This window comes from Falco biarmicus, chromosome Z (genome assembly GCF_023638135.1).
Source record: "Falco biarmicus isolate bFalBia1 chromosome Z, bFalBia1.pri, whole genome shotgun sequence".
NCBI lineage: Eukaryota > Metazoa > Chordata > Aves > Falconiformes > Falconidae > Falco > Falco biarmicus.
The window spans coordinates 79,708,475-79,726,997 of NC_079311.1; the positions used below are offsets into that span (position 1 = coordinate 79,708,475).

Here is an 18,523-nt window from a genome sequence, read left to right on the forward strand (position 1 = left end):
ATCCTCCTCTGTAGAGCTGGAGGTGGATGTGGTCTCATTAAGCCATAGTAAGTGTGTTAAACTTGGCAAAACACAGCTCTGTGAACTGTGGAACCGTGTTGTATGCTATCTACCAGGTGAAAAAAAAAAAAAAAATGTCCAAGAGCCTGCCAGGGTAGGTGGTATCTTGCAGCTGATTGAAAACCAAGTGGGAGCACAGCCCTAGCTGCAGAAACCAATCCACAGAATGCTCTACACAACAGGAACCTTTCAAAGTTCTGGTGGTTGTAAACGCCTCTCAAGGCATGACTTATGTGTATAAAAACTTCAGTGGAACCGTTCACTGTCTGGCAGAAACTGAGAGGATCATTAAAAACATTTCACGTACAAATAAAATTTGCCATATGTTTTCATTAATGCAATTTAAGTTTTATAAATTTTCTGGAAGAAGAATGTTCTCCTGTGAAGACTCCCTTTTTTTATTAAAAAACTCACAACTTTCAACTGCTTCTCCCACATTAATTCTAGTGATTTCTTGGATCTATAGGTCGGTGAACGTACAGCAAGATGCAACTTTGTCTTTAAAAGTAAGCAGAGGGTTTCACTGTATTTTCTCTTTCTGCCATTGACTTCGTTTAAGCACACGCAGAAGGGCTGGCACTGCATGCCCTCTTCCCCATCAATTTACAATGGCCTTCGAGGCCGTAGGATTCCACACTCAGTTGGTTTCTAATTAGCTCGCAGTACTTCAGTACCTCTGAAATTATTGTAACTTCTAAACCTTTCAAACCTTCCCGTACAAGCTTTGGGACTGTTCATTTGTGTTTGCAAAGTACTTGGCAATTTGAAAATAGATGTTTCCAATATATAGAAGCAAATATTGAAAGATGTATTTTCCACATTCCCATTTTTGACCAAAAGTCACAATTTATTTAGAAGTGTTTATGTCACAATTTATTTAGAAGTGTTTATTTCACAATTTTTTTTATCCCCAGCTGAATATTACAGTGACCATTACAAGCATTTTCTACAAACAAAGGTGTAGTTTACAGATTTGTTCAAAATGGAAAAATCTTATATAAGCAGTAGTATTTCACCTACATTATTCACTCCCATTATCATTCAGCTTCTCTGACAGCAGCTATACCTTCTGCTTGTTCAGGTAATGAGACCTCACAAGCCCCCCAAAACCCCCAAACAAACAAAATAGACATTGCACTGTAGTAGCACATTTTTTGATAATTTTTTTCCTTCTAATTTCAAATTAATTTGAAAGTCTTTGCCCAGTGGCATTTACATTTTAAAATAATTTGTATACTCATTGGGGAATATGCCCTCCAGATCGTTTTACCTAACATCGACAGTGCTAGAACTTCTTTCAGAAGAAGAAGAAGAAGAAAAAAAAAAAAGATTTATGACTGTAATATAGATGTGAATGAATAAAGTTGGAGTAAAAAAGGTTCATGGCTGTTTAGGCAATTCATTTTAATTAGATTATATTTATATACAATGGAAAAATGCTAATTTTTCAGTTAAATATGGTCTGAAAGAATAAGTTTGCAGTTTTGCTCATTTACTATTGAAAATGGAGGAAAATGATGTGTTGTTTCAGGTGCGGCTTTTGCACATCACACAAATGGAGGGTCATATCTTGCAAAGACTTTAGGTGGTGGTGTGATTTCAGTGTTTAAGTTGCAGTATCAGGAAAAATAACCACTAGGCTTGAACTCTGAAACATGCCCTTGTTTTGTTACTCTTGCTTGTATGAAGAGGTCCTCTCAGATAGTGGAATAAATTGCATAAGCAAAATACAGTCATTATATAGGATTGCATAAATTCAGTCTTGAGGTCTAATGTTCTTTTCTAGTCAACTCCTACACAACAGCTTTACTAGCCCAAAGACAGGCAACCTCAGCTACAAAATACCAATAAACAATAAAAGAAGGAAAAAAAATCAAACCAAGTTTCTGGTAAAATGAATCATAGAGGTTGTTGTGGATGTTCTCATAGGTCAGAGAGCACATGACTGAACTCACACTTGGAAGCATTGGTCGCGTAGTGGTGGTGGTTTGTGTGATTTGGGTTTTTTGGGAGTTCATTTTTGGAGGTTTTCATTGGTGGTTTTTATCTCCAATATTCTCAATAGTGCTCTCTGAGATACATTATACATACAAAAATCGGTATAGGTCAGTCTTGTTTTCTTTCTAGCAACTTCAAAGTGTTTTTGCAAGACCTCCTCAGAGTGAGATTTTATAAGCAGGTGTATAAATCTACAGCCAACTTCTTATGAGAACAATAAAAATATTCCCACATTTTAATGCTTGTTTCAGAGAAACAGCGGTTGAGAAGTCAGTTACCTTAGTAACAGCTAAAGGCACACAGTGGGAAAATGCTCAACTTAATAAACAATATTTAAAAATAATGACAGATCTGGAAAACGGCCAGCTTTCTCAAAGCCATGCTTTGTGTTAAATTGGCTCTTTCGATAAAGAAGTGCCGATCTGAGGAAAAAAGGCATGCTTGAGCATAGCAATTTAACAAAACTAACATTTAAAAACAAATCTAGAAAATTGCTAACAGAAAAAATAATATATATATTAAAGATATTTCATACAGAGTCCTCTTCCAGATGGATTTTTATGGAGGAACTGCATTGTCACAGATCAAGACATTAAATCCCCATTTCCATCTAATACATATCAAGAGTTTTTAAGAAAGTCTCTTTGTTGTATATATAAATGATGATCCTTAAAAAGCCAGTGAAAGACTGTTATCCCCTAGAAGACCGTTAACCACATTCTGTAATTGTGATCAGCAACAAAACTGTCATAGAATAGGATTCAGCAGCAACTGTCATTAGTCTGAACAATAAGCATTGGTTTAATCAATCTGTTGGGAATTGTACTCTGAATAATTTACATCAGAAAGAGGTAGAGACATGAAGAGCCTGAGAGGAAACTGCTGGCCTAAGGTGAATTGTGAGAACTAGCTATGTGTTAAAACGAAAGACTGAATTCTGCGTGGAATTTTTTTTTTTTTACATTTTTAAACTGTCATTAACTACTGTAGCATGGGATAAAAGTGATAGGATACAACTAAAAGATGAAATTCAGAGCACTGCAAAAACATTCATTTGCAAAACATGAAAAGAGGTAGAAACAATAAATAAAAATATTGTAGGTGAGCAAGTGACCAAAGAGCGTGGGCTCGCTGGGCACAGACAGCAAAACGGTGGCGTTATCCTTCTTGTGCATGAAGAGGAGATGAAGGCACTACTGAATATGCGCAGTACATGCAAATACTCAAGGACTTTAGCTTGGAGGTAGCGCAGGTACTATACAAGCAATAAATCTTCTATAATTAGCTGGGGAATCTTATCTTCTACAATTAGAGGAAAAGAGAACTTTTCCCTAGGGAACGGCCTCAAGTCTGTCTTTCAGTAGTAACAGCTGTGCTAAACCATGGGCCATCTGAAACAAGGTGTTTACCCACTGGTGTAGACCAATCTAATTCTTCACAACACTTGACTTTTTCTTAAAAAAATGTGCTTTTTGGATAGTAATATACATATATAGTACATACAGGACTATTACAGTTGGTATATACATAGATTATATACATGATGCTTAAATCAAAACACACTCCTTGATCTAAAAAGGTGATTGCAGCATGGCGGGATTTAGTTTATTTTTTAAAAGACTCCACATTCTATTTTAATCCCCAGACCAGATAGGGTACCTGGTCATGAATTTGCTGTTTGGATATGTTTTACAACAACTAAAAGTAGTCAGATGCAGAGAGGTGTTTTTGAATGCTCCTTCATCACTGTGGTATTGCTGAGACTTCAGGAACCACAAAAGCAGGTGAGTTAAGATCTACTTAGAAACAACTGTTATGCAAGCCAAAAGGGCAGGAAGCTCATCACAAAGTGCTGAGACGAGAGGCACTTTTGCTGCTGACAAACATCTTAGCTGCATTTTGGCATGCTGAGCTACGGCAGCAGCATCGCCGCATCTGCACTGGGGTCCTTGTAGAGCATCCCTCAGCCTCGGGAAGCCACCTTTTCCCCTTCTCGGCAGGGAGAGTGGTGCTGCTGTAATGGAGAATTCAACATGCCATAGCAAGTACCAAGAAAAATCAGCAACTGCACTTGTGAGTAGCTGCCCCCTTTCCATGGCTGCATAGCAAGGTCAAAGGGTTGGCTTGTTTTTATTTGTAAGTCAGATAAAAAGAAATCCTAACAGAATTTGAATTGCTTGCAATTATTCATTGAAGGTTGTTGTAGACAAGGAGTTCGTGTTCACACTTAAAGAAATGGATTACATTACTAACACATTATCATTCTTTTGTTAAAAGATTTTGTTAAAAGATCATTCTTTGTTAAAAGATTTTGTTGCTTATCCATTCTCTTTTTGGTTTAAAATTTTCTTTTTTAAAGTATTCTTCACTTATAAGCCCTGTATTTTCACAACTGGTAAAATTTTGGGTGGCTTTTGAACTGAATCGAATTTTTCCATGGACTGCTATAAGCTAAGACTAACCCACTCAATGTAAGTAGGACTAGGGACCTGACAATTAAACTGGGCTGCTTTAGCACATCTTATCTACACCTGACATTCTGATACAGGCCACACAGGAGGTCTAGGAACCTTGACAGACACTGGAGGAAAGTTTTTCACTTTTGAAAGCAGAGGGAAAGCCAACAGTAGGGATCAGGATGACACTCACCTACACTAGAAGCAGGAGGCCTAAGGCAGTCCCTTTGTCTCCATACTATTTCACTAGGACAAAACCTTCACAAGTCACTAATGCAAATCTGGTAAAGGAAGAAAGTCTGAACTGCCAATCTAATCAAATTCTTATGAAGCAGATGTACTTAGTGTAGTTAGGAGGAGCAACAGCATTTCTCAAACATAGAATTGGTGACAAATTTGACACTGTGGAAACAAGCAGCGTCCAAGCCCGTTACGTTAAATGGCACGATAAATACATATTTGCACCTTCTGCAGTTCACTTTCTCCACTCACTAGCATGATGCAGTTACTAGCAAGAACAGGAGGCAGAATTGCATGTCCCATTATTAATACATCCAAACCCACCCAGCTATTAGACAAACTACATCCTTCAAGGCAGCATAGGTGTTTCAGATTTCATTTTAGATTTAACTCATTTCTTCATAGACACCTGCAAAGATCAAAGCTGTCTCCCACTCACCATTCTTTTTTGTTAGTGATTATGGGCTTTGAACTATGTCAATGTAAAATCAAGCAGTAAAAAATAAATCTACATTTCAAGTATCCTTATTTCTGAGCTGCAAATTAGCAAAAAAAAAAAAAAAAAATCACATAGAGATCAGTCTCTTTTTTTACTGTACAGTTTCACATCCATTTATTGGTTCTTCCGCAAGCCTGTTTGGTCCACATTTAAAGAGCTCCTTAAATTCCTTTCATGACTTTTCTTTTGTTGCTGGAGGTCTCTGGGTATGACAGATGGGCTTAATTAAACTTTCTTGAGAAATTCCAAGTGGAGGGAAGCAGGGATATGAATAGAGTCCATGGTTATGGAGGATGGGTTGAACGGGAACAAAACTGGGAATATGTGCTTGAAGTCTAACAGCAGCTGTGGAGGGTCATTGCGCTCTTGCAAGTGCTTCTATGAGGTGTGGGAGAAGAAAAAGTTAGTATCAGTTATTGCCTTTGCATTTGTCATGTTTAATGTCATCAAAGGTTTGAGAAGTGTACACAATTTTAGAGATACTGCAAAAAACAGAACTATTTTGTTCTCTGGTGCAGCAGCCTACCTCTGAGCAAATATTTACAGCAACTTCTACACAGGTGGTAAGAAACTGTTTCAGAAGAACCTGGCTATGTTTTCTACATGACCACAAAGCAAGATACAGGACTTGGAAATGACATGATCCCCTTGCACAGCAGCAGCAGCACTGCACAGAAGCATAGAATTGTTTAGGTTGGAAAAGACCTTTAAGATCGTGAAGTCCAACCATTAACCAACATGATACCCGCAGACCACTTTTGATTCAGCCGCTCAGCGATGGGGACACATTCCAGGAGTAGCTGAACACATTTCTGTTTCCTTTTCCTGCCTCCTCCTTGAGAGCATTAAAAAATGTTTTAATTTATTTATTTTTCCTTTAGTAGCTGATTGTATCAGAGAAGCAGCTCCATTTCACCAATGCTTCACTGACTGCTGCAACCTTACTTCTGAGTCACCTTGCTACCAAAGAGCTGGTTAGCTGAGCTGGGAGCGTAGGTGCTTATTGCTCTTTGTGATTAACAGCCTGGTTATCCCTGCAGCTCTATGTTGCAAGTAAGTGTGTGCACATACAGAGAACTAAATTCAGGACAACATGCAGCAGCATGCTTATTACAAAACACCTGAGTTAGTAGTGATTTTAATACAGATGTCATTAGCACTACCTCCTCCACGTTACAGCCCTTTAACTTACCTGTATGTCTCGTATGAAAGCTACTGTCACACGTTCTTCAAACTCATTCACAGGAGTGTAGAGATTAAGTATCTTTACAATCTGTTGAAAACAAAATAGGATTACACACAGTCATGAGAAGCCAAACTATTTCAGAATACAAAGCACCACCAACCCTTTGTCTTGATACGGCCATAACAAGCGTCCCATGACACTACTGGGAAGCAGAAGCAGCACAAGTATCACCCTGGTGTTCCTTTGCCTGCTGTAAGCCTCCGTGGACCTGTCAAAGCCACTTCTTACAGCAACGTTTGTAAATTGGGAATAGACTTGAACAACAGCTTTATACAGGAACTCCACTTGGCTGGCACACGGTGACACAGCTGACCACTTCCCAGTACTTCTGATGTCACCTCTACAACACTTCTCCTGATGCTCCCTCACTCCTGCTCCTCCCCTACCACCCCTTGGCTTCTCTCAAGAACACATGTTCAAGACAGGGCGATGAGAGATACAGGAGAAAGGATCTCCACGAACCACTGGAGATCAGCTCACACCTCTCACTTCTCCCTTCCTACAACATCATCAAATTAAGGCCAGGCAATCCAGCAGCAAAAACCCCTGAGTTTATATCCTCCTGGAACAGAGTCTCAAAGTTTGAGGTCCCAGCCAGCCAGCCTAGGTGGGCAGTTCTCAGTCTCCTGCCCCGAATGTGAATCCTTGGTGGGCATCCTGCAGACCTAGCCAGGTTAGACCCTGGCAAAAAACAACAGGTGGGTTTAAAATCCCAAAGTTCTGAGTTATACCATGACCTCCTCAGGGCTGGGTTTCATCTTTGCCGACTTCTGGAGCTCCAGCACCATCAGAGGCGCTGCCAGAGAGGAGCCACCATGGTGACCATCTCTGACAGGGTTCAGTACCTAACATCTGTCCTGAAAAGGACAAGCTGTCCCCACTGTGCGAATGGCACACTGAGTTGGGGCAGTGAAGAGCTGGCTCCAGGAGACCACCCTTTCCCTCTCCTTTAATTAGCAGTACCCTCTGGTGTAAATCTCTGCCCTGCTCCCTACCTGCTGGGTCGTGAGCGATGTGCACAAGGAGCAGATGGCCTCGGCATCTTCTGAGGTTTTCTTTTTCAGCTGCAGAAGCTGCGCTGCCTGAATCAAGGGCTCCAAAGTTTGTGCTGCTCCACTCTGCTGCAGATTCTTCCCATGCAACCATTCCTCCAGCTGGCTTATGTTAAACCTGGGTGAAAAAACAAGACAAGATGTGAGCTGAAAGTCAAGAAATAAGATGTAGCATTTCAAAAATCCTCTCTGAGACTTAAGGTATGTAGCAGTGCTGGTATACGTGGCTTTTTGTGATGCACGTTTGCAATACCCATGGCAAGAGACAACCAGACCAAAGCTTAATACTCAACAACTTGGCAAAATTCATACTCTGTGTACCTTAGAAATAGACAAGCCATGTAACAGCTAACAGGACAAGGGATGCGCTTCTCTACAGCGTTCAGATTCATTCAAATTTCCAAAGTCAACTAAAATTACACTTTTAAAAATCTTTTAAATGCTAACAAAATCCTACAAGGTACCCAAGGACCTCTGAAAACATCTACACAAAACATGTCTTTGCCTGTGCCCACTCTCAGGCTCAAGGGGAACATGTAAAGATCCACTGTGGGCAGAGGACAACAGAAGGAAGGTTTAAATAATTTGCTCCGAGAAGTAAGTTGATAGATTTATGCCAGGGCTGACAAATACTCATTGCCCCTTTCTGGCAGGTTTGCGCTAGCTGTCCTTTCAATTTTTAATCCTTATTACAACACTACACTAAGACAGTGACGGGGCAGGCAGGCCCCTAATCTCAGCCCAGCAGATGCCTGTGCTGCCGCTTGCGGGCAGCTCACAGGAGGCCAGAGGCGCACAGCAACAGGGGTTTCTGTTTAAGATCCACTTGCGGAATCGGAGCCTTCGGCACCACAGCACTTGTTACCTGAAACTCGCGGACATGGCAGTGGGAGAACACCACAGACTTCTCCATCCCACGTGCAATCCATCCTACCTCACCTGGTGTAGTCTTTGTGCAGCCTTCCCGCTCAGGCAAGGGTGGGGAAAGCCCACCCCAGAGATAATTACTGTAACATGCATTTAACTCACAAGTGGCACAGCAAACTGCATTGCACAGACATTACACAATGGGCGTTAGCTTTAACGGGCACTGCATCGGTCTCCTGCTGAATCCAGTTTCTCCCCTCACTTACACTATTGCATTTTATTTTCCTATTTTCCACTACCTTATAAAATCAACAAAACTTCGTTAAGCAGGTACATCCCCGTCCCACCTTAGCTGCATGCCCGTGCTCCACGAGCAGACATCCTTCCTCAGCAGGAGGTTGTTCAGGGCGACAGCATTGATCATGTAGAAAAGCTGCTTGAAGACCTGCTGCACAACCTCTGGGTCCAGACCCTGGTCACACATGACACTGTGGAATGTGTTCAGCTGGTGAATGATTTCGTCTAAGCTGTAGGAGCTGTCACCATCTGGCATGCTGGAGGAACGATTCCTGTAGCCCATCGGTTTGATACCCGAAAGCCCCTGGATACTCTCATTTTCCAGCACCGCAGACACTGAAAAGGGGGGAGGGGGGGGGAAATGAGCTAAAAAAGCCTGCATCCACCTAACAGTCACTAGAGGTAAGAATTGGTCCCTTCGTGGGCAGTCATAAACATGCAGCAGCCTCAGTGATGCACCACGATGGACACTGGGAGATCTGAAAGCAGAACTGATCCACAGATTACTAGTTTACTATGAAAATATGAAACAGTTGAAGCACACAAAAATATCTGTAAGATCATGCCTTGCCTCCCCCCCTGCCCCTTGGTGTTACTACACAGAAATCACTTACCATGCTGCAGAAACAGGGAACAGCTCTCCTTTGAGTTGTAATCAATTCTCCCTCTATACCCACCACAGAGCCTTAAATTCTGCAGTCAAAGTGATTAACTAGCTCAAAGGATTGGGAGAAATAAAGATAGATTAAAAGTAATAAAATTCTTACAGCCTGACTGATAGAGGAATGGGACAACTTTCTACAAGGAGCAGGAGGTACACGCAGTGATGCCACCAGATGCAGCCAGAATTTGCGCAATGACATTTGGAGGGTAAAGGGAAACAGTCCCAGACAGGAGTCCAGGCTGGGAGCTCAAGGGAAACACCAGTAGTTAGAAAATACAAAGCACTGAGGACAGACCCTCAATTAGCTTAGCAAGGAGGAGGACAGATGTAGCTGGGGAGGTAACTCTTGTTATACTGACTCACCCTTGCAAAACAAGGTCTTTGCTAAGCTTTTTCTTCCTCCCATTTCTCTCCTCCCTCATAATGCACACTTCCACATAAAGAACTTAACCATGAACCTGGTCTGGAGGGGAACACTGTTCCTAGAGACACCACCAGCACCACCTCACTTCCCTCACAGAAAGGAAGGAGGTATTTTCTATCATGGGGGAAATAAGCCTCATCCCTATTAGTTGCATATCATGGGGGAAAATAAAAACTCATCCAGGTTTGCTTCCCTAACTCCAGGTCACTGCTTACACCAGGACCTGCTTCAAACCAAGATTTTTTTTTAAATTTTTTTTTTTAGTGTAGCATATTTCTCTCTAGCAGCTGCGGGCTTTTCCTTCAGCGAGAAGTCATGCCAGCACCTTACAAAGGTCTGAAGAACACTCTGAGTAGGTAATTAAAAAAAAACACCTTCCTAAAAGCTAATGTGCTACAAACTTACCGATCATGGGTTGGAGCATGCCCTCTAATATCTTAATGAGCTGCTGGTAGATCTGGACGGAGAGGTGGCTCAGCACCTGGCAGTACTCGGTCAGGTCAAAGTTCTTCAGACAGTGCTCATTCTGCTTCGGTGTGTTTTGTGTCATGAAACCCTGAACAGGAGGAGATTAAAACACCCGGTTTCATTACTCCACTTCTAGTCCAGTGAAGTCACTGTATTAGTTAAAAAAAAACAACTTAAAATATACAATATATCCAGGTATGTTACCAAAGGACATTTTTACTCTATTATGGAAAAGATCAAGACTCATAAATCACTTTTGATTTACTCAGCCATTTGTTCACAAATTTTTATTAGAGGGATGCTTTTTGAAGAAAAGCATCATTAAGCGGTAAGTTTTTCATTTTAACTTCCACAAGGATCAACCTTTGTATTAACTGCAAAATATATATATATATGAACTAGAAAATTTCAGTCCCTGAAAAACTTTTTCTAGCTATTTATTTATCCCTGTGAGTTGCAATGATTTAATTTTGTAATTAACACAGACGCTTTAATTGCCTATTCATACAGTGTTATCAGTTTGGTGTCAAAATGAGAACTCTGCAACCGTCTTCGTTGTTTGCCAACCAGTAAAATGCAAAAATACAACATGAATAATTTGAGTTGACTTCAGAATTTCTATATTTACCTCACCAATGAAAAAGTGCTTTTTGCACTGCAAGACTTGGGATTTTCTTTTTAACCTGTTTTCTTAAAAATTGGTTGGATTTCAAACTAAATGTAACACTATTTTGGAAACTTCTCAGAAAGATTCACACACACACACACCCCCGGTTTTTTGCACCAAATTATCAACTGAATTTGTAAATAGCTGCTTCATTTAACACAGTAAATAATGGCAAAGAATGTGAAATTTAAGTTTGGGTTGTTTTGGTTTTTTTACCCTGTCGTTTTCCGTAAGTAATTTTCTTTAAATGTAATGTTGTCACTCAGGCAGAAGAGGGCAAACAGGAGCATATATATTAGTAAGAATTGTCTAAATAACTTTTCTTTTTAATTTAACTTTTCAGGTCCTGCACTGAGGTTTTACACACAAGCCATCATCTTGTGAATGACCTGAGTAGTTAAACTGATTCCATGAAATTTTTTTTACTTATTCTTAAAGCTTGATTGCTTACTATATCTAACACAAATCAAGACTAAATGAGAAATGACATAATTTGGCTCTGCTGAAAATTTTGATACCCAGAACATATGACTGTAAGGATGACAGCGCGTAACATACTAAGAGGACTACGATAATCTGATTTTGTCGGAAGGGATCAGTTGTAACAAAATGTATTTCAGTTTATGAAATATTACTGAAGCAGCAAGAAATGAGAGTATTTCCTTCTGAAATCACACATTGTGGTTATGCATTTTTGCTCTCTTGAAGGGTTATTTTGATCTAGTTGAACTGAACAGAAAAAAAAAAGTCAAGTAGAAACAATCAGAATAAAAATCACAAAATTTGGAACAGTTTTCACCTGTCTAAAAATCTTGGGTAATGAAAAGCTGCGGGACCTACTAAAGCCAGGGGAACAGCCTTCAAAACAGCCTACCAGAAGGAAATCCCCTGCTCAGGCAAATCAAGGCGCATGGTTGGCTATGAAATTCAAAATACTCTGGTACATGTTCTGTTGGAAGGGTCTTGGTTTCAGCTCTCAAATGTCTTGTCTCAGTGCAATGGCCCATGAACCTCTAGTCTAGCTCAGACTAGACAGAAGGAAGAAATGTTTTACGCTAGGGATGGTGAGACACTGGCACAGGCGGCCCAGAGAGGTGCCCAATGGCCCATCCCTGGGAACATCCAAGGCCAGGCTGGACGGGCTCTGAGCAACCTGATCCAGCTGAAGGTGTCCCTGCCCATGGCAGGGGGCTGGGCTGGAGGGACTTTGAAGGTCCCTTCCCACACAAACCATTCGGTGATACCACAATTCTAGGAACTGCCTCACGTTATATCCAAATTAACGAAAAGAGAAAAGGCAGAGATGACCCCATGTCGTTACCAGAGGGAAGTCACTAGACCCAGAAGACCTGAAGACCCTTCCTGGAGGAATGCCAACATACTCAAGATCAACAACGAGTTTCTTACCGCATCTCCACTGTACTGCTTTAAACAGTGCAGGAGGCGACACGTATTCGCCAGCCAAAACGACGTCATCTGAAAATCATTGCTGTTTTTCTGGAGGAACAAAATTAAAACATGTGAGACCACCCCCCCTTCAGCAGGTGCTGCTGACATAGCAAGACAAAGTGCTTTTGAGTTTCCCCACCCAGAATCAGGAAGCTCTCTCTCTGAGAATGTGCAGTATTAGCCATTTGTTCCCTGCAAATATTTTTTAAAAATCTGTGAATGCAAAATGTTCTTGCTGAGATCGTAGTTCTCCTTACATAAAGTGAAGCCGTAAGACTGACTTGATTTGGGAATCGCTATAAGAGCTGAACATCACATACTCTGACATGGTTATTACCATCTTGCACCATTCTCAACCCCAAGACAAGAGAGAACAGATGGACACCTACCTTCAGCACCTTCTTAATGCCATTCATAGTGGAAGTGAGCAAGGAGTGCACTTTCTGGTCATCGTTGATGTAATCTGCGTGTCTGATGCACATGTAAAGGATGTAGGCAGGAAGGCAGGGAACAGTAGCAGACACTGCCTCAGGCTTGAGATCTAGAAGTTTTTTTAAAGTATCTTAAAATTCACCAACTGCCACGTGAAGCAGGGAACACCAGAGCTGGAGATGTACCCAGGCAAACCCCTCTCCCCCCAGCCCTGTGGAAGATGAGATTTCATCTCTGCAGCTTGCATCCCTCCCTGCAGCACAGACACATAACCAGAAGCCCAACTGCAGGACAGACGGACCTGCTGGAGCCAGCCAAAGCAGCAGAGCCGCAGGACTAAGGCTCAGGAGGGTAGCATCGTCTGCACTGAAGTTTGTGACACTGTCCTGTTACACCTTACGGATGCGCAGGTAGCATTAGATCTTCTCTACCATGTAAAAGCCTACCCAAGCAGCACACAAATAACCTTAGAAAAAAGCTCCAGGAAGCTTTCAGGAATACCTCTCACAGGTCATAAACCCCCACCTCCAAATTCACAACATAGTAAAATCACTCTTTCCCTCAAGCTACTGAATCCTAATGGCTGATGTGGGAATTTGCAGCCCCTAAAGAAAAAGCCTGTCTGATGAGGGGAACATCAAAGACCACATCAGTGGGCTAACACTGCTCTTTGAGCACTTTTTAGATCCTCACTAGATTCTGCTGCAGTTATGGAGTGATGGCAAATACCAACACTCAGCCAGGGAAGCCTGACTTCTCTAATAGCGCTGAGTAAGGGAATGCTGCAGCAATTCTGATCAGAACTTTCAGCGTGAAAGAGCTCACAAGTTTATTATCTGTTATTATCTCATAAACCAACTACCTTTGTTTCATTGCTGTGCAAAATCCCTGTGGTCTATCCCTTGCTGTGCCCTCCCCATCTATTACCACGTTGTATCAAGCTCAGCAAGTTACTGCCTGCTGTAAAAACTGCAACCTCCTTTTTGCATTTTCCATTTTTTTGCTATTCCTAAGGATAATATCCATGCTGGTCTATCTGCTTAGTGCTGCGCTGCTTTACATACCAAAATCACTTCCAATGAAAACAGGCAGCCCCCAAAGGGATTAATTTGACACAATCTATTTGCCTGTCTTGCGCTCTCAAGTTTACAAACTCTCTCAGGCAAGAGGAGGAGGAGCCAGGAACAGGAGCAGAGCAAGTTCCTCACCTGTAACAAGGTTTTGGATGAGGAGTGGCTCATCTTCTTTGTGATATTCCAACATGCCCTGAAAATCTTTCTCCTTTCTCTGGACAGCAACTTGTATGTTATGCTCATGCCACCTCCCCCTCATCGGTACAATGGCTTGGGTTGCTGCGAAAAGAAAAGAGCACAAAAGGTGGCACCTGGCAATCAAGGACTATTCAGGCCCTTCATTGGCCTTAGAGCAGACACCAGGTCAAAGCGTTATATATTAAATTCCTAATAACATTATCAGCTTTGACAGACTTACAAAAATATAAAGAACCAGGTCCTGAATTACCAGTCAGCAGTAGTTCTGACTCTGAATGAATGACAGAATGCAAAAAGTGGACCTAACGAGGAAAAGATGAAGTTGTCGTTTATTTTCCAAGGAACCACAGGCTAGAAGATAGTAACCTTACAGGAAGCTTTTTTAGTGTATGATTTTCACAGAGGAGAAAAAAGGTAGCCAGGCAATGAAAAAATACCTAAGCATCACATCTTCTGCCTGGTTGTAAAGCTCAAAAACTGCGGTGACACACCGTCAAACGTTGCGCTTCCATAAAAGTTTAATAAAACAGAAGAGACCAGCATGCAAATACTGCAGTAAGCAGCAGGCTGCTTGCATGCAAATTATGCTGACAGAGACCAGCTGTGCTAGCCATGGAAATCCTCCAGTTATTCAGCTTGATTTCACTTAATGCCTAGATTTCCAAAATTAGCTCCTGAGAATGGGATTCTCTGATTAATCATGGCATCTCCAGTGAATGGGAAGCTCCTTCTATACAACACAGATGTGACATTTAAGATTTTTTTTCTGATCAAGCAGAATATACATATGTATTTTAATCCTAAGTGGTTTTAATTCCCCCTCAAAAATTGCCAGATCAGAACAGTTGCCTGCTAGCCACTGGTCTCCTTCTCTATATGACATACATATACATGCATGCTTGGGTCAAAGCAGTAACAGCAATGACAGCAAAAAGGTTTCTTTAATTACCCTCCAAACCCTGGTACGCCAATCATCAGATCAACACCTCCAGCAAGCGCTCACCCTGCATCACTTCATGGACCCTCTTCCAATGTTTTGTTTAACGCCATCAACAAGCTAAAGCTACTGCAGCACAGCTGTACTTGCTCAAAGGCAGCCGAAGCATGACCTAGGAGCTTCATCTGGACTCTCAGGTCCCTGCTGTCGTGCCAACAATGAGCTCAGAGCTTAGTGCAAGTTAAGTGCCAGAATGAGCAAAAATCTTACTTTAATAGAAAGAAAAAGAAAAATCCTGCAGCTCTCCAAAGCTGGCTGACAAAGCAAAACCAGAGTGCTGTTCCCCCACCCCAATGTCTACCCACAGCCAAGTCACCTTCAAAATCCCGGACCTTCTTCAGGTAAATCTTCAGCTGCTTCCTCAGCTTCTTTTCATTCTTTTCCAACTTCTCTAGCAATTCTTTAAGAGCCTGAAAAACAGAAGATGCATTGGGTTAAGAAAAAATAATAACTAAACCCAAAACCAACTCATCTGGGGTGAGTTTGAGGCTGGGGTCACTTGGCAGTCTGGTCTATGCACTGCTACTGCACAGTGTGAGCATCCTGGTAGAAAAGCCATGTTGGCCCTGGATCACTCAGAGAGACCTTCACCGAAACCACAAAGACTGTGGATGTCGTCTGCCTGCTTTTTCCAGAAGCAGGCTACAGCAGGCAATACAAAACACCACCCAATCCATTTTACTCCTGGCTGTTAATGATGTTTAAAACAGTTCCAACACTATTTAGAGACCGGAGTTGTTGAGAAAGGCAAAAAGCCCTAACCTGAACTCAGGAGGGAACAACAGTCATTCCAGACCTTGCACACAGGTACAGGAGTGAGAAAGGGAAAATTTATCATCATCCAGGCCAACTTTTTGGAGTGGCAACCGCCCCTCCACATTCCCAATAAATCCCAGTAAGAAAAAAGGATCATGTTGTCTTTTTGTGCATAATTAAGAGTACGGGGGTCCTCAGCAATCTCATTTGGTAGGCAATGCCACAAAGTAGACAGGCTTAAAAAAAAAATTTAAAAAATGAAGTACCTAGGGAGTCAGAAGAGTCATACAGCCATTGAACAATGGTTCAAGGCCAAGTACCAGCGCTCCCAAGTGCACCAGTGGGAGATGCTGAAGGATTCTGCGGAGAGTTTATGAGGGATGGGGGAGACCCCAGCACTTCCCCTTTCCCTTCATGCTTCCCATCTCCTTTCTCTCACCCTGGTTTTTTTCCCCTCTTCCTTAGGCTGTGCACTCAGTTCAGCCTCTTACCAGATTTTCACTGGTGAGACGTGTAGTTTCTTGCTGAAGTCCAAACTCCACCTGGGCCTCTGGTAACAGCTGCAAGGTCTGCAGGAAAGCCTGCTGCTGTTTCTCCTGCTCTTCTTTCATTACATCCACCTGGTTTTTCAGAGCTTCTACCTCCTGCTCATGCTCTCTTCTCTGATCCTGGAGCTGCATTTCCAGCAACCTGAGAAAAGGACCACATTGATCAGACTGTGATTTCAGCATCATGATAGTAACCGTTGTTTGGGTTTAGATCCTTCTAAGTCGGCTAACTCAGGAGATGCTCCTGGTCAACCTCCCTATAAAACTGACACAAAGTGGTGCTACAGCTATTATTGCCACATTAATCTGTCATTTGCTATGCTGCAGATTAAATAGTTTTGAAATTAGAGACATGAGATCAAAATTTTGTGGGTTTTGTTTTGGGGTTGTTTTTTTTTTAAATAAAAGGGAGAAAAAAAAATCAGGAACTCCCTTTTTTCTGTAACTGTATCACAAATTTGGGTTCCTTTACTCTTCCCGTTAGCAAAAAGCAAATACATGGCAAGAGAGCGGTACAGATCAACACTTACAGGCTTTTTTTTGAAAGCTCAGCTTGAAGGGCATTTATTCTTGTGCTCACCCCCTTTCAAACATCAGTTCTTACTCTTGAAAACTGAACTGTATGTCTTGCAAATGACTCTGTTCAATTGGACTGCCACAGGCTTCATTTGCTACTGCTAGGAGTTTCAAGAAAGGTAGAAGGCGAAACCCATCATTCCTTCTAGTCGTTTGTAGAGCTGCTACTTATCTTTGCTTAAAAAGAAGTATATTCATGTATTTCTCAATTTTCATTCATAAACTACCCGCAGAAAACAATGCACAGGGCAGTTTTCCATCATCTTGATCAGTTCCTGCTCTCATTGTTGCTGCTGGCTTCACCAGAAGGAAAGAAGACTTCTCTCCTTGTACTCCATGATATACAAACACAAATGCCATGATACACAGCTGACAGAAGTCACCAAAACTAGCCCTTCTCCCACTTTTCAGTGAGTAGCCAATTTTTTCTCTAAAAATTTGCCCTACCATCCTCTCCCACCCATCTTTCCCCTACAGCAGCTCTCCCTCCATCCCTGCCCTGAGCCTGTGCACAAGGTCAACCCCTGGGGGGGTGGGGGAGTGGGAAACGCTGGCCTAAAGGGTTAGGACATTTAGTTAATGTATTACCCAGGCATTTGCTAAACCAGCATGCCTTTGTTAATCCAGCAGAAGAATAATTCATCACTGAGATGCTAACTGCTTTCCTGCACACACTCATGCTGATGGGCATGCTGATAAACCTGGCAAGTGACACAGTAATTAATTTTTTAAGGGTAACTCCTACCCTCTGCTTAACAGAAATCTCCACCTGCTCTTTCAAGAAGACCAAAATAAGTGACTCCAGAAGGTATGACACGCAGAGGAAGGGCCATCAAGCCAGAAACTGCAAAGTATTACTCCCAGATTACACTGGGCAATGGTGGCAAGGAGGAGGAATGATCCAGGGGGATAACCAAGCCCATGTCCTTGCTGTAGCTCATGGATGTGCTCTCCTCAGCAGAGCTACGGGCAGCCACACACCTGGCTCAGGGGCTTCATCTCTTCTAGTATCGGATGCAAACAGCAATCCTTAAAGACGAGGAAGACTCTGGTGTCAACAGCTTGGCAGGACACCCAGGACAAGCACAGACACAGAGCTGTGCCAGTGAGGAGAAAGCTACAACTCTTTTGGGTCCACTGGGAAACTCGTGGAGATTCATGCCTGTGAACTGTCTCCCTGCAGGAACAATTAAGCATTTTTTTGTTGTTGCTGTTGTGGGTTTTTTTTGTCGTTTTTTTGGTTTGTTTTTTTTTTCCAGGGCTTGCATAAAAGAACACATGCCTTCTATGAAAAATTTCAGGATGAAAAGTATTAATCATAGTATTAATCATTCTCCAGGGTTGTTTTATTTTGGGGTTTTTTGTTTTTGTTGTTGTTGTTTTATCTCTACTCCTACATTCCAGCAAGACAGAAAAGCATGTTTTCCAACTACAGAAACACGGGAAATAATGCACACAGCCTCATAATCATGTCAGGAGTTATATTCTTAATAGGCTTGGGAAGTACCTGCCTACCATGAAGTAAGCATCAAGTACTTAATTTTCATTTTATTTCT

At 41.9% G+C, this 18,523-nt stretch overlaps 1 protein-coding gene across 2 annotated transcripts in view; it reads right to left on the bottom strand.

Annotated features, from left to right (window-relative positions):
- Nucleotides 1–5,342: 5,342 nt before the first annotated feature.
- MYO5B (myosin VB) overlaps nucleotides 5,343–18,523 on the bottom strand; it is a 147,839-nt gene continuing 134,658 nt past the window's right edge. For both annotated transcript variants that reach the window (XM_056323651.1, XM_056323650.1), the window contains 10 exons: nucleotides 16,335–16,533; nucleotides 15,404–15,497; nucleotides 14,028–14,171; nucleotides 12,777–12,928; nucleotides 12,346–12,435; nucleotides 10,209–10,359; nucleotides 8,766–9,051; nucleotides 7,495–7,669; nucleotides 6,446–6,526; nucleotides 5,343–5,631 (listed from right to left, as the gene is read on the bottom strand). In XM_056323651.1, coding sequence (XP_056179626.1) covers nucleotides 5,479–5,631; nucleotides 6,446–6,526; nucleotides 7,495–7,669; nucleotides 8,766–9,051; nucleotides 10,209–10,359; nucleotides 12,346–12,435; nucleotides 12,777–12,928; nucleotides 14,028–14,171; nucleotides 15,404–15,497; nucleotides 16,335–16,533 — 1,525 coding nt within the window. In that variant the 3' untranslated portion in view covers nucleotides 5,343–5,478. The remainder of the gene's footprint in view (nucleotides 5,632–6,445; nucleotides 6,527–7,494; nucleotides 7,670–8,765; nucleotides 9,052–10,208; nucleotides 10,360–12,345; nucleotides 12,436–12,776; nucleotides 12,929–14,027; nucleotides 14,172–15,403; nucleotides 15,498–16,334; nucleotides 16,534–18,523) is intronic.